Source organism: Gambusia affinis, linkage group LG06 (assembly GCF_019740435.1).
Source record: "Gambusia affinis linkage group LG06, SWU_Gaff_1.0, whole genome shotgun sequence".
Lineage (NCBI taxonomy): Eukaryota > Metazoa > Chordata > Actinopteri > Cyprinodontiformes > Poeciliidae > Gambusia > Gambusia affinis.
The window spans coordinates 1,203,945-1,217,462 of record NC_057873.1 but is presented as its reverse complement, the minus strand read 5'-3'; the positions used below and the strand labels follow the sequence as shown (position 1 = coordinate 1,217,462).

The window sequence follows — 13,518 nt, the reverse complement described above, 5'->3', positions numbered from 1 at the left end:
GACTCGCTGTCCGTTTTCCAGACATTAACGAGTGCGAAGACGCTGCTGCGCTGCCGTTCCCATGCGTCAACGCTCGCTGCGTCAACACTGAGGGCTCGTTCCGATGCGTCTGCAGGAGAGGTTACGTCATGTCGCGCAGACACAACCACTGCATCGCCGCTTAGACCCGGCGGGACCAGCGACCCGACTGGACTGGCAGCAGCTCACTGGACTACCATTCTGTTGTGGAAAATTCATTAATTACAGGAGCTAACCTGCTGGCAGCAGGAGCTTTTATAACATTTAAATTTAAATCTGTAGATTGCTGAACAGAAGCAGCAGGTTGCTGACCTCTGACCTTTAGCAGGTGGAATGACACTGAACTGAAGTATTCAGTTCTTTCTGTTTGCACTAAACCAAATGAAGACAGAAGAGCTGATTTAACATCTTCCATCATAAACAGAATCACATACTGGCCTCCATCTAAAGTTTTAATTTCTCTGCCAAAAAATTACTAAACATGAGAAACAAAGATGGAAGAAACGGCTTCAAAACGAGGCTGTTGATGCGGAGAAACGTGGCCAAAGTAAAAAGTGAAGATTTATCTTGTGAGGAGAAAGTCAGGAGAAACAGGAGACGTAACAAACCGGCACAATAAGGAAGGATTTAAAAGCTCTCTGTGGTGAGTCTCAAACAATTTCTGAGACAAAATCTGTTATTCAGAGCACTAATATTTAATGTTTTAAGTTAATTTTATTCCCAATTTTCATTTCCAATAATCTTAAAGATTATCAGTTTGATTTAGGATCATTTTCCTGCCGTTTGTTCAGGGATCTGAGCCACTCTGAAGGACATGCTCCGATCTGAAATCAGGTATTTTCATCATATCGGATGATCTGGGCCTGGTATCGCATCACGTGGCATCAAACGAGAACGCAGCAGTCTATTAGGTTCAGCCAATCAGAAACAGAGAGGATCTAAAACAGCTGCCATGACACACAGAAAGTCCAGTGGATGTTGGAGATCCTCAGAGATCTCTTGGTATCGTTTTTTTATCTTTTAAAAATAATCTACAACCTATCACCACAGGACCAAAGTTGATACAAAGTTTTATTGTCTAAATTTCTAAATCTTGCCGTGTGAAGTTATTGCTCCTGTTCTGACCAGCATTGTTGCTCTGAGCCCACCTGACGTCAACAGCACCATATTTCTCTCAACTAGTTTGAATTTATCATGTTAACCTTTCGAATTTGAACAAAAGCAGATTAGGAGTGTTCATGTAAAGCCCTGATTTTAGTAAATAAACTTTATTTACTTGCTTACCTACAGATTAAACAACATTAATGATAAAAAATGATGTTGGTGGTTCAGATCCCCGCTGTCTGCAGCGCTCATAGTTTGTCTTCCTGAGGAGATTTATGGACTGAATGTCAATGAAGCAGATTCAGACTGAAGTTTTGCTTCATATAAAGTAATGTTTCCATATCCTGTTTTAAATTAATGATGTATCCGTAGATCAAACATTTCATCCCAAATGACTGTTTTAGTTTCTAGTCACATTATCCACGGAAGAGGCTTTGAATGGACCAAATTTAATATTGTTGGCCAGAAGATTTGATACAAAAAACAATTATAACAATAATAGAATTCAGAGCTCCAGATGTTTAATAAAAACTCTGAGCTGAAGAAAAATTCATACAGCTGTTAAAGTTTAAGGCAATAAAATATCTTCTCGTTTTTGATTAAATATTTATGTCATTTATGGGTAAATATTGAGTAGTTAAAAATATTTTCTTTCATTTTTACCTGTTAACTTACTAGCTAACAGATAAAACCAGAAAGTTTTAACATTAATGAGGTCCTTAGCATTCGATTGAAATCTGAAGGTCTAACATCAAAGCTGCAGTAGCTGAAATACTTGGGAAAAACATTTAGAGATCAAACTCTAACTATTGAAATGAGCCGTTTGGTTTGTTTATTAGCTTGTAGGTTGTTTGGCTGTAGTTAGCTCAAATGCTAATAATCCAGCTCAAATGTGTTACTGTCAAAACAACAAACACTTTTGGGCTTGAAAGTTGCCTTTGTAAAACCTTTTAAATTGCTTAAAAGTTTCATTTTGGATATAATTAGTTTTTCTCCTAACATTTGGCACCAGCGCTAATTAGTTAGCTGTTAGCAAGTGTTATTTAATCCACAAAATCAAATATCCTTATATGTTCACTCCTTTATTATTCCACTAAGACTATTTTTTCCTGCAATGTATTTAGTTACATTTTGTTGTAGCGCTACGTGGCTAACAGCCTCCTGCTTAGTGTCAGATGAGTTTTCAGGCTAAAAGCAGAAAGTTGACTGAACTCTGTACACCATGGTGACGTTTCAAAGAGTAAAACATCACAACTTTCAAATCAAATCTGCTCATTTAAGTTGTTGAATTGTAAATAGTTCTGGCTGTTTTTACTATCTAGCATATTAGCTAGCTTGTTTTTAGCCACCTGTGTTTTCCTCTAGTTTAGAAGTAAATGCAATGCTCTTGGTTTTTATAGTTACTAGACCAAATGTAACCATTTTTTACTGTATATATTCTTATTTCAACTTCATTTTATTTGAAATGATTTTTTAATGAACATTTTTAAATAAACTTGTTGTACAGATCTAAATATGAACTGATATTCCACCAAATATTCAACTTGTTAAATATTTGTATTACATTTTCAGTGGAAAACAGTGTGAGTGATATGTTTAATTTCTGTTTTCAGTTGGCTTTATGACTATTTTTCATGTGACTACAGTATTTTTTCCACAGCAGAAGTTTGAAATGAAATGTGTGTATAAAATTTCCCTTTGTGATATTATGCTAAATCAAGTGTCATAAGCTTTATTTTTCCTCTTCAGCACATGAAGGTTCAAGTAAAACATGCACTGTATCTGCCAAAGAGCAGGTTCCTCAGCGGGTTTTCTAACCAATCTGAAACCATATTTTTGGTTTTTAAATGGTTTTATTTTAAAGTTTGATAAAACTTTTTTGTATTATCGTTTCTTTGACAAGGACTGCAAATACATTTGCACACATTAACTCTTAGATGTGTTGTTGTGGTTTTTGTTTTTCCTGACCTCTTTAGGAATAAATCAAACTTGCAATATTTTAAAGAAGCTATAAATAAATTACTGTCTGTCCTAAAATGCCTCAGATGTTTGCATCAACAGCTGTTAAAATGTCATAAAAGATAGCAGCTAGCATAAGGCTAATCTGGATGAAAATTACACACAACCAAATGAGTTTGTTTTATTATATTTAAACTTCAACAGAAGGACAGATTGAAAATAGTTGCAGGTTGTATAAAGACAGAAGAACTTCTTGAAGGAGAGAGTTTCAAAAAAGGGCTAAAAGATGACAAACAATAGCAGCATGAATAACACATCACTACTGATTACATAACTAAATATTATTGAAACAGATTTTTATTTGAAAGAAAAATATTCTGACGAGAATTGGAAGAAAAAAGTTGTAATACCCACGGTTCACCAGTAGGGGGGCAAGAATGTCAGCATTAATTCATCATGATGGTATTTTTCTCTCCAGTTAAGAGCCATTTTTATAAACCTGCATGCCATAAAATTGGATGTCAGAGGATTTTACCACCTTTGTTTTCATGAGACTTGCTAGCATAGCGTTAGCTTGTTAGCTGCAGCCCGGTTGTTGAGTCACTGCAGGTGATTTTCTCGTGCAGCCTGGTTCTAATCTTCCACCTGGATCCATAACCTTAATGCTCAATGTTTATGTAGATCTATGTCTCTAAGCCACTTTGAATTATAGGCCAATCCTGCGCTCACACCGGCCAGTTTTAAGAGGATTATCCAGGTCCAGGCTGCACAGCTGAACCTGTGAGCCAGCGGAATATCAGCTTTCACTTTCACAGAACAAGGAGCTAAATCTCAGCACACATCCCATCCAGAACCGCTACTCAGAAGAAAACAGAATGTCACTGGACTCAACGAACAGTAACGCATCAGAACAGGCGGTTTGGGTCAAAACTGCACGTAGTAACAAAACATCCATCCTGTTCTCCTTGAAGGCAAGTCCTGTCCTCTTCTGATACTCCTGAACTGGTTCTTAGAAACCCAGAGGTGTTTAATGTCAGAACAGACTCAAACCAGTTTGAAGCCACGTTTCAAACTGGTCCATCAGTTTTATCAACTTCAAACTGAAAGTTCTTGATCTGGTTTTTAAGCATCATGTTATCTTGGATTTCTAAAGCTAGCAAAGAAAGTTTTAGTTTATTTTCTACATGACCGGACCTTCAGAACATCGAATAAATTAATAAACCAGTTTACTTTATTTTTCTATAACTGTAGTTCCTGCAAAGTGACAAAGGCTACGTTCACCCAGGAGGTCTTGATGCTCAATTTTATTTTTTTGCCCGGTTGTTCATGTTGCTAATTTCATGCAGCATGAACATGTTCATAATGTTCACTGTTTACACCTCCAAAGCGACCCGCATGCACAGAAGAAGAACGTAGCCGTCACCCAGCAGCGCTCTGTTTACAGCAGTCAAGATGGCCGCCGTTGTCTCTGGATTGATTTAAAAGTTTAGTCAAGGCAAGTTTGACCGTATTGAACATATAAAAGAATAAAGTTATATTCAAATAAAACACATCTAAAACAAAGGAACAATTGTAAAATATATTTACATGTCCAAAGGATTGAGTAGAAGTAAGAACTTATTTTTATTCCTCCAATATCTATAACAGGTTAAATTCATCCGTCTTGGTTTTAACATTCCTTCTCAGTATTTTCTATATTCATATCTGACTAGTACAGGGCTGAGTTGTTCAGCAGATCAGAACCAGAGGAAGGAAGCTGATCAAATTCACCACATTTGGCTTCTTCTGGTTCAAAAATGAAAACTGGATAAAATACAATATAACTGTTCAGACCGCAAATATGGAAGGAACTGATCGGACTTTTTTTTGTCAAATGTTGAAGTTGGGTCGGTCAGACTTAAATTCTGTTTTCATTTAAGCAAATTTAAAAATAAAACATTTTATATTATTTTATTGAAGCAGTGAATCTGTTTCTGATAAGAAATGAGTTCCGACACTAACCAAGGATAATGATGTCATCAGTGAGTATAAATTTAAACTCTGGTTCTCCAAGTAAACCTGACCTGTTCCAAGATGTCTGTTCATAGAGGCCAACACCACTAAAACCATGTTAGTACAAACTGCAACAGTTCTTTTGTTGCAGTGACTGAAAACACAATCCATCCATCCATCCATCCATCCATCCATCCATTTTCTCCATCTTTATTTCGGGTCGGGTCGTGGGATCAGCAGTTTCAGAAGGGAGGCCCAGTTTTCCCTCTCCAGTCTCTTCTTCCAGCTCCTCCAGGAATCCCAAGGCGTTCCCAGGAATCTCAAGGCGTTCCCAGGCCAGCAGAGAGACATCGTCCCTCCAGAGTGTCCTGGGTTTCCCCTCCTGGTGGGACATGAACTCCTCACCAGGGAGGCGTCCAGGAGGCATCCTGACCAGATGCACCTCAACTGGCCCCTCTCGATGTGAAGGAGCAGCAGCTCTACTCTGAGTCCCTCCTGGATGACTGAGCTTCTCTCTCTACGGGAGAGCCCAGCCACCCTGCAGAGAAAACCCATTTCGGCTGCTAAAATCACCAAACGTTGTTATTTACACTCCGGTTGCGAACCGAGCGCAGCTGGAACCAGGTCTGGGTTGTGAAATGTTTGGACCAGGGCAGAGAAATGTTCCAGAGTGGACCTTAAGCCCTGCAGCAATCTGGGTTACAGCGCTGACTCAGAGCCACTCTGACCCAGATCGGACTGATGAAGATGAGGATGAGCGGGTTGGGTGAGCCGGGTCTCAGAGTCCAGGATATTTTTACTCAGGTTAGCCTGCTGCTCACTGATTGGCTGCTGAGACAAATCTGTCGCCTCCAAAGTCTCACCTTTCCGGTCCAGACCTGCAGATTCTGATGGTTCAGCTAAAGATCAAACATGGAGGAATAGCAGTTGGGTTTCTGAGCGGCGATGCCGTTAAAGGCGGACTAGACGCCATGAACTTAATGAGAAAACGATGATTTCGCTCAATGGAGACTAAAATGACTTGTGAACGACTCTGACTTGATGTGGGACGAATCTGAGAGACTTGGAGGAGAAACAACCAAACAGAGAACCTCACTGACCAGGTTTCACAAACGTCTGGCGGAGATTCATTCATTCATTCATTCATTCACCAAACCTTTGATTCTCTGGTTTTCTGTTCACTGCTGGTTTGGTTCATCAGATTTATAACCCCATGAATTTCAGGACTCTGTGGATTTACTCATCGTATCTCTTGGTGATTTTGTCAAATCAATTTATCAACACAATTCAACACTTTAAATGATTTGTATTAATTCAGATTAACGACTAATGAACCATGAAGAGCTGCTGCTCACATCTCTGGTTATTCTCTGATAGTTTTGCTTGTGGACGTGTCCGGCTTCAGAGGAACTTTGACCCGCGGGTCGGGCGGCTCCGTGTCCCGGTCGGACGGACAGACCGGCGGTCCAGTTATGCAGCTCTTATGAAACAGCAGATGTAGGTGAGGCTGATCCCAGAGCGTCTGAGCGTAAGATTAAGACCGACTGTTTGTTTCTCACCTGCTGCAGGAACTGCAGCCTCAGCAGCTCCAGTTCGAAGCAGATCCAGTTCGAAGCAGGTCCAGTTCGAAGCAGGTCCAGTTCGAAGCATGTCCAGAGAACTGGAGCTACTGGTTTCACTGGTTTCACTGGGAACGCCGGCAGTTCTTAAAGCTCTGAGATTGGACCTGATGCCACGATTTACCAGTTTTTATCTTCAAGTTGATGCTCTACTGGACACAAAAATGACATTTAGAGTTTAAACCCTAAAAGTGTCCAAATGTGGTTTTTCTGACAAACATCAAAACAAACTCCTAAAACCACCTGAAGTCGAAGGTCGAGCTCCAAAATCAAACGTGGTTCTGCTGATCCCATCCAGATATTAAACATTTTTCTGCCATCACATAATAATTTAGATCCCAAAGATTATACTCAAGTAAGAGTAGAACAACTTCAACTGATTTTTAAAAGTCAAACGTATTTGGTAAGAAATCGACTCACGTACTGAGTAACTGATCAAATTATCAATCATTTAATATTAAAAATTACATCATCAGACAAACCAAAATATAAAGTTAAATTGAAATGTTGGTATTTTAAGGACCAAAATGACAATAATTAATGCGAGTAACAAAAAATAACAAAATCAGGCAGAAGAAAGTTTTTCCAAATCAGTTTAAATCAATAAAAAACTTTAGCAGAAACTGCAGGTGAGTCTGTCTGGTGGATTTTATAAAATATGTTTGTTTTTCATGTAGTGGGAAGAAAATCCAGAAATTAATTCAAGTAAGAGTAAAAATACTTCATAATAAAATCACTCAAGTAAAAGTAAAAAGTACAGCTTAGTAAAAATACTAAAAAGTTACTAAAGTAAATGTAATTGAGTAAATGTAACTAGTTACTACCAAACTTACGATTGCATTGCTGTTTAGTTACCACTAGAGGGCAGACTGATCAATTTCCCTGAACTGAAACAGTGACGTAGCAACTTATCATATATTAAGTGACATTTTAGCCCCTATAGCAAAGTTTTTGTGTTACTGGATACTTCTATGGCGACAACACTTGAACACATCGTTGGTTACAACAACAGTCCTGAGTTAGCAGGCAATGCTACCATTAGCTGCTCCCGCTTCCTAATGATCAACAAAACTAAAAATAAATAAATAAAATAAAAAACATCAACCAAACTGGACCAAAGAAGCCGAGAGGAGCAGGCTGAGAGGTAGGGCTGTAAAATAGAGCAGAATTAAAACAAAATTGCACGAAAATGCAACAATTAGCAATAAGAAGAACAAGTTTGTGAAAAGTGTTGATTTGAGGTTCAGCTGCTCTGGTAGCAGGTTAATAATGCAGCAGGTGTTGAATTGACTCGTTGGTTTTTCTGTGGGGGTCGGTTACCTTCAAATATAAATTATACACACCTTACTGTAAAATGTAACCTTGTTTTATGAAATAATTATTGTGCATTAGAATAGTTTAAAATGTTTGTGTCTAAGACCTCAAAGTGCTTTTTAAAATGATGACGCTGTAAATCTTTTTTTATCGTTTAATGTCTGAATTTTCCTCCAGCTCATTTTTCCTTCAGTGATTCATTTCTGGATGTTATTGAAGCGCAGAGGGTGAACTCTGACCTCGGCAGCGGCGGCCGTGGCCTACATCTGTCACTGTCCCAATCAATGGAGATGACAAGAAGTCTGCTGGGGTCTGATTGGCTGAGGCTGCAGGCCCCGCCCCCTGCCGCCTCCTGATAAACGAGTCCGGCCTCGGGCGGCTCCACATGGAACCGCAGACCCGGACTGGGTCAGGATGGAGCTGAAGGACTTTGGACGCTTCCTCGGTTCACCATGGTGAGTTCAATGATCCTCTGAATTTTTACTGAACTTTAACTCTAAAGTCTTTCATAGCACAGAGAGCTGCAGAAAAACAGTAAAACACGCAGCTGACAGACTGTTGAACGTTACCATGACAACGACTTTGAGGCCTGCTGTTGGCCATGAAATATAAAAATGGGTGTAAATATTTCAGAGCGATTCTAGATTTTAAACTTTTTGATATTAAGATGTCTGCAGTTGGACAGAAACAATCATATGATTTAATGTAAAACCTTAAAAAGTGAATCCACCAATTTATTGCAAAAGTGCAGAAACAACAGAACTCATTTATTTACGCGGCTCAAATGTTTGGAAATATAAACATTAGTAAATATTGATATAATAAATATTAATAAAATGCAAAGAGAGGTTTCGAAGTTTTACTTTTACATTTCTTGTCAGATTCTTTCTTTTTGTTTGCTGGTTCTGAACCGGTTCTTGTCATGATTTTTAACGTCCAAATGTTTTCATGTCTGTTTAATAAAACAGAAATAAATAAGAAAACAGTCAGAAATACAATAGACTCATTCATTTAGATAAAGTTACGCTTAAAGGTGCACAGATAAATACAAAGATAAATGTATTTTATTTTTGAGAAGCGCCCCTCGCTGTGGCCCTCCTGGGTTTCCGTAGCTGCAGCATCTTAAAGTTTATTGAATCATTTTTCTCTTTTCTTTACATCAAATACAAATAAAGTTTTTATTTTCTGCTCTTTTACTTCCTGTTTCATCCCTCACCTTCCTCCCAGCCCCCTGCGCTCTTCCTCCTCATCATCCTCCCAGTCCCCCCCCCTCTGCCCCTCTCCGCTCTTCCTCCTCTCCAGTCCATCCTCCTCTTCCTCCTGCGGGGACCAGACTCCTGACTCTCCAGCAGGGTGCAGTTTCAGCGGAAGCCCTGCAGGGGGCGCCGTGGAGTTTCGGTCGGACTCTTTTTCAGTGAAGGTAGGAACTGTTTCCTGTTGCTCCATCGGGACTAACAAACATTTTCTGGTTCTGCTGAACCGTAATCCAGATTAGATTGAGGGATTATTTGTTTTCACATTTATTGTGATGTAAAACAGGATCTGAAATGAGACTGGAGCGTCTCCCAGGCTTCATGTTGGGTCTACCTGGTGTTCTCCGGCAGGTGGAGTGCCGGGCCCCGATGGGGCCCCTGGGGCCCAAGCGGCTCTGTCTGGTCTGCGGAGACTTTGCTTCTGGTTACCATTACGGCGTGGCGTCCTGCGAGGCCTGCAAGGCCTTCTTCAAAAGGACCATCCAAGGTGACCTTCATCATCCTCATCAGCAGCAGAGAATAATGTGAAACTAAAATTAACCAATAATTATTTTCAATTATTCATTTTTAAGATAATTTTGAGTGTAAAATCAGTTTAAGGTATTTATAGCAAAATGATGAAGAAATAACTGAGTTATCAGTTTACAATAAAGATTATATTTTATTACAGTTTCCATTTCATTTTGTGGCTACATGTTTATATCTGCTCTTGTTTTTTGGTTTCACATAAATCTGGAGATTTTTGGGAAAAAGGAAATAAAACTGAAACTTTCTTTTCTACTTTTTCTCTCCTAAAAAAGTAGAAAAACCTTTTTTATGTCGACTAATTACTGTAAAAAAAAAAAATTACTTTAACAGAAAAACAGCGACTTAAAATAAAATAATTTAATATCTGATCCTCTCTGCTGTAAATAATCACAGAATGAAACATTTTTCAATACAATGTTGATGTTTATTAGTAGTAAATAAATATGAAGATTATAAAAAGGAAATCAGCTCAAAATATTAAAATATAATGTTAATTTACATTAATACAGTAAATCCATCCCAGTCCTCCCAGCAGACCCGGATCAATACCAGTAGAAGCGTCTAGTGGGACCAACAAGATTCTGTCCAATCACCAGGGCCGTCCTCAAGGGATGACTGGGGGGGGCTGGACACCCCTGGAAAAATCCCCCAGGAAAACCACCTTTAAAAATGATGTCAGTTCATGCAAACCGTTCAGTCTCCTTCCTCAATAAATACAGAAACAATAATAATAAATCAGATCGCTGGTAAAAACCCAACAACCATCAGAACCACAGCAGCATCTTTTCATTGTTGAACGATGGCCTGATGCGTTTCCTGTTTTCTGGTTACCAAGGCAACATCGAGTACAGCTGCCCGGTGACGAACGAGTGCGAGATCACGAAGCGGAGGAGGAAAGCCTGCCAGGCGTGTCGCTTCCAGAAGTGTCTGCAGGCCGGGATGATGCGGGAAGGTACGACGGGACGTTGATGCATCGGGCTCAGGATACTATCAGAAGGGCGTTGGTACCATCTAGTGGTCGGAGTGTGAACTACACCCAGTTCATAGATAAATACGTTTGGGCAGAACCACATTTAATCTGACTGATAAACTGAAAGTGTTGTGTAATAAAACTTCATTTTCTAAATGTTTCTCCGGCTGATTTTCACCAGTCAGCTGCATCCAAACATGGTGACGATGACAAAGCTGCTCAGAAACCAGTTTGATTCAGATTCAAAGGCCAGTTTGACCACAAGCAGCATCATTAAAGCAAACATATATCGCTAATTAGCATCATACATCTAACTGTAAACACAATGACATCACCTCTGATTAATTTAACATCTAACTGACAGAAAAAAACTATTTTTGTACAACTGAATCTAGAGCCAGGCTTTAGGGTCAAAGTTCACATCCTGTTGAAATAGCAGCTTTTAGGAAACTTTAATGGGACATTAAAGGACAGTTGTGATCCAGCCGCTGCGATCAGAACAAACATCGGATCAAGGTTCTGAAACGCTGTTTGTGTGTTCAGGGGTGCGTTTGGACCGGGTCAGAGGAGGCCGGCAGAAGTACCGGAGGCGGGTGGAGACAGGCGGGGCTTCCTGCGGTAAAGCTCCGTTCAGCCTGCCGCTCGGCTCCAGTGAGTTCCCCGACGTTCCCTCTGGAGGCTCCCAGTCCGCCCAGAATTCCCAGTCTGACGGTCCCATCCGTCTGTTTCAGGGAACAAGCTGATCTCCCATTTGCTGCTGACAGAGCCCGCCCCGCTGGCAGCCAATCAGGACGACTCGACCGACGACGGCAGCCTGCGGACCCTCCTGACCCTCTGTGACCTTCTGAACCGGGAGCTGCTGGTTCTGATTGGCTGGGCCAAGCAGATTCCAGGTAAACAGATTTAGTTCTGGAAGAGCAGCGTCTCACAGCGATCCGTCTGACGTCTCCTGCTCTGCTCTCACTCCCCGCCAGGTTTCTCTGAGCTCTCATTGGTGGACCAGATGTCGCTGCTGCAGAGCGGCTGGATGGAGGCGCTGCTGGTGGGCGTGGCCTGGCGCTCGCAGGGCAGGTCGGGGGAGGAGCTTGTGTTTGCGGGAAACCTGCGCCTGGACGAGGCTCAGTGCCGGGCCGCCGGGCTGGCGGCTGTATACCAGGAAGTGCGCCACCTGGCGGCCAGGTACCGGGCGATGAAGATGAGCCCAGAGGAGGCGGTGACGATGAAGGCCATGGCGCTCGCCAACTCAGGTACAAACGTTTAGACGGCATGAAGCCGCCATTAGGCTCTGGAAAAACACTGAGAGCTGAACTAGTGTTGATGACGGAACGATCACCATGGTGACCAGCCTGATTCAACCTACAAACAGTTTTCAGACGCTCTGGAACAGAGGCAATATTAGAGAGGATCGGACCCACATCACAACCAGAACCTGGTAGTGGTTCTGGTTCTGTTCGGGATGAACAGAACCAGTCCTGCCTGGAAGCAGGAAGCCTGTTTTTCAAAACAAAGTTACAGATCAAAATGTTTCGATAACTGGATCCCAGTGAGAGAACCAGCAGAACCATCAATCAAACCAAACTGGACTTTAACAGCATTCATCCGTTTCTCACTTCCCTCTGAGTCACCATAGCAACCAGTGACTCAGCATTTCCTGGATCTGCTGACTTATTTTATTAAGTGAGGGGCCACAGCAGGACGGATCAACCCGCAGCAAGGCGCCAATCAATAACTGATGATCACGATCAGCTGGTCCTCTGTAGCTCTCAGTAGCAGCGGTTCCCCCGTTTGTCTCGGTCTTATTTTGTTGGGTTTGTGCAGTGACTGACCTCTGGGTCTCCGCCCCTCAGACGCCGAACCGCCGGACTCTCCGGACTCGCTGCAGCGGCTCCAGGACGGCCTGCAGGAGGCGCTGCAGGACTACGAGTGTTCCCGCGGGGAGCCGCACCGGGCGGGCCGGCTGCTGATGAGCCTCCCGCTGCTGCGGCAGAGCGCCGCCCGCGCCGTGGACGCCTTCCGGCGGCTGCACCGCCAGCGCCGCGTCCCCATCCACAAACTGCTGCTGGAGATGCTGGACGCCAAGAGCTGAGCAGCTTCTCTTCACAAACCGTCCTGGTTCCATCCTGCCGTCTTTAGCGAGGTCGTCCAGGTCAGACGACAACTTCACTTCCGGGTCAATAAGAGGGAAGAAAGGCAGAACATGTGACCAAACTGCACGGAACCAGAAGACAAAAACTGGATTTCTAGCAGGTTTGCAAAATGGGAATAAAATATCCACATTTTTAATCAATAAACGATCAATATCAGCATCAGATGTCAGGACTTCCTGTGTAAGCCCCGCCCCCTTTATGGACGTTTATCTCTCAGGGACTGAGGAGGGACTGTCATCACGTTTCCTGTGTTTTTATGTATTTTTGTTATTTCTGTGTAAAGTTTTATCTCCCGTTTCCTCAGGCGAAATAAATCCAAAACTTTTACAACAGAATCTGTCGAGTGTTCAAAACGAACCGTTTGACAACCAGAAACGGGTTCAAACGTCACAGAAGTTCAAAGGCTGAGGGAAGCGGGACGTCAGAGAAGATGGTTCTGTAACGAGAATTCAGGTTTTAATATGAAAGGAGAGAAAATTTTAATAGACCAGAAATTTTGTTTTTATTAGACTTTAAACAACAAACATTTATTTTAATTTAGAGATCACTGAACTGGTTCGGATCAACGGTTCTGGTTCAGGAGGGTTTCCTGAAGTTTCACACCTCATTAAAGA

At 41.6% G+C, this 13,518-nt stretch overlaps 2 protein-coding genes across 7 annotated transcripts in view; both read left to right on the top strand.

Moving 5' to 3' along the window:
- Positions 1-3,058, top strand: part of LOC122832604 (latent-transforming growth factor beta-binding protein 4-like) — a 34,784-nt gene extending 31,726 nt beyond the window's left edge. For all 4 annotated transcript variants that reach the window (XM_044119515.1, XM_044119516.1, XM_044119514.1 and 1 more), the window contains one exon: positions 22-3,058. In XM_044119515.1, coding sequence (XP_043975450.1) covers positions 22-164 — 143 coding nt within the window. In that variant the 3' untranslated portion in view covers positions 165-3,058. The remainder of the gene's footprint in view (positions 1-21) is intronic.
- Positions 3,059-8,335: 5,277 nt separating this feature from the next.
- On the top strand, positions 8,336-13,061 carry esrrd (estrogen-related receptor delta). Of its 3 annotated transcripts, none has more exons than XM_044119582.1 (8): positions 8,336-8,461; positions 9,234-9,426; positions 9,611-9,746; positions 10,623-10,739; positions 11,301-11,408; positions 11,522-11,650; positions 11,732-12,004; positions 12,605-13,061. In XM_044119582.1, exons 1-8 carry the CDS (start codon positions 8,421-8,423, stop codon positions 12,841-12,843), a joined length of 1,236 nt encoding a protein of 411 aa, XP_043975517.1. In that variant the 5' UTR covers positions 8,336-8,420; the 3' UTR covers positions 12,844-13,061. The 3 variants fall into 3 exon arrangements, with proteins under 3 accessions (XP_043975517.1, XP_043975516.1, XP_043975518.1); XM_044119581.1 differs by having other exon boundaries at positions 8,337-8,461; positions 11,489-11,650; XM_044119583.1 differs by lacking the exon at positions 8,336-8,461 and having other exon boundaries at positions 9,336-9,426; positions 9,546-9,746; positions 11,489-11,650.
- The last annotated feature ends 457 nt before the right edge of the window (positions 13,062-13,518 follow it).

Bases quoted from the DNA above. Each gene is read 5' to 3' on its own strand.
- esrrd (XM_044119581.1), top strand. From the start codon at position 8,421: ATGGAGCTGAAGGACTTTGGACGCTTCCTCGGTTCACCATG. The intron at 10,740-11,300 runs GTACGACGGGAC...TTGTGTGTTCAG, and splicing joins GGCCGGGATGATGCGGGAAG to GGGTGCGTTTGGACCGGGTC. The intron at 11,651-11,731 runs GTAAACAGATTT...ACTCCCCGCCAG, and splicing joins CTGGGCCAAGCAGATTCCAG to GTTTCTCTGAGCTCTCATTG.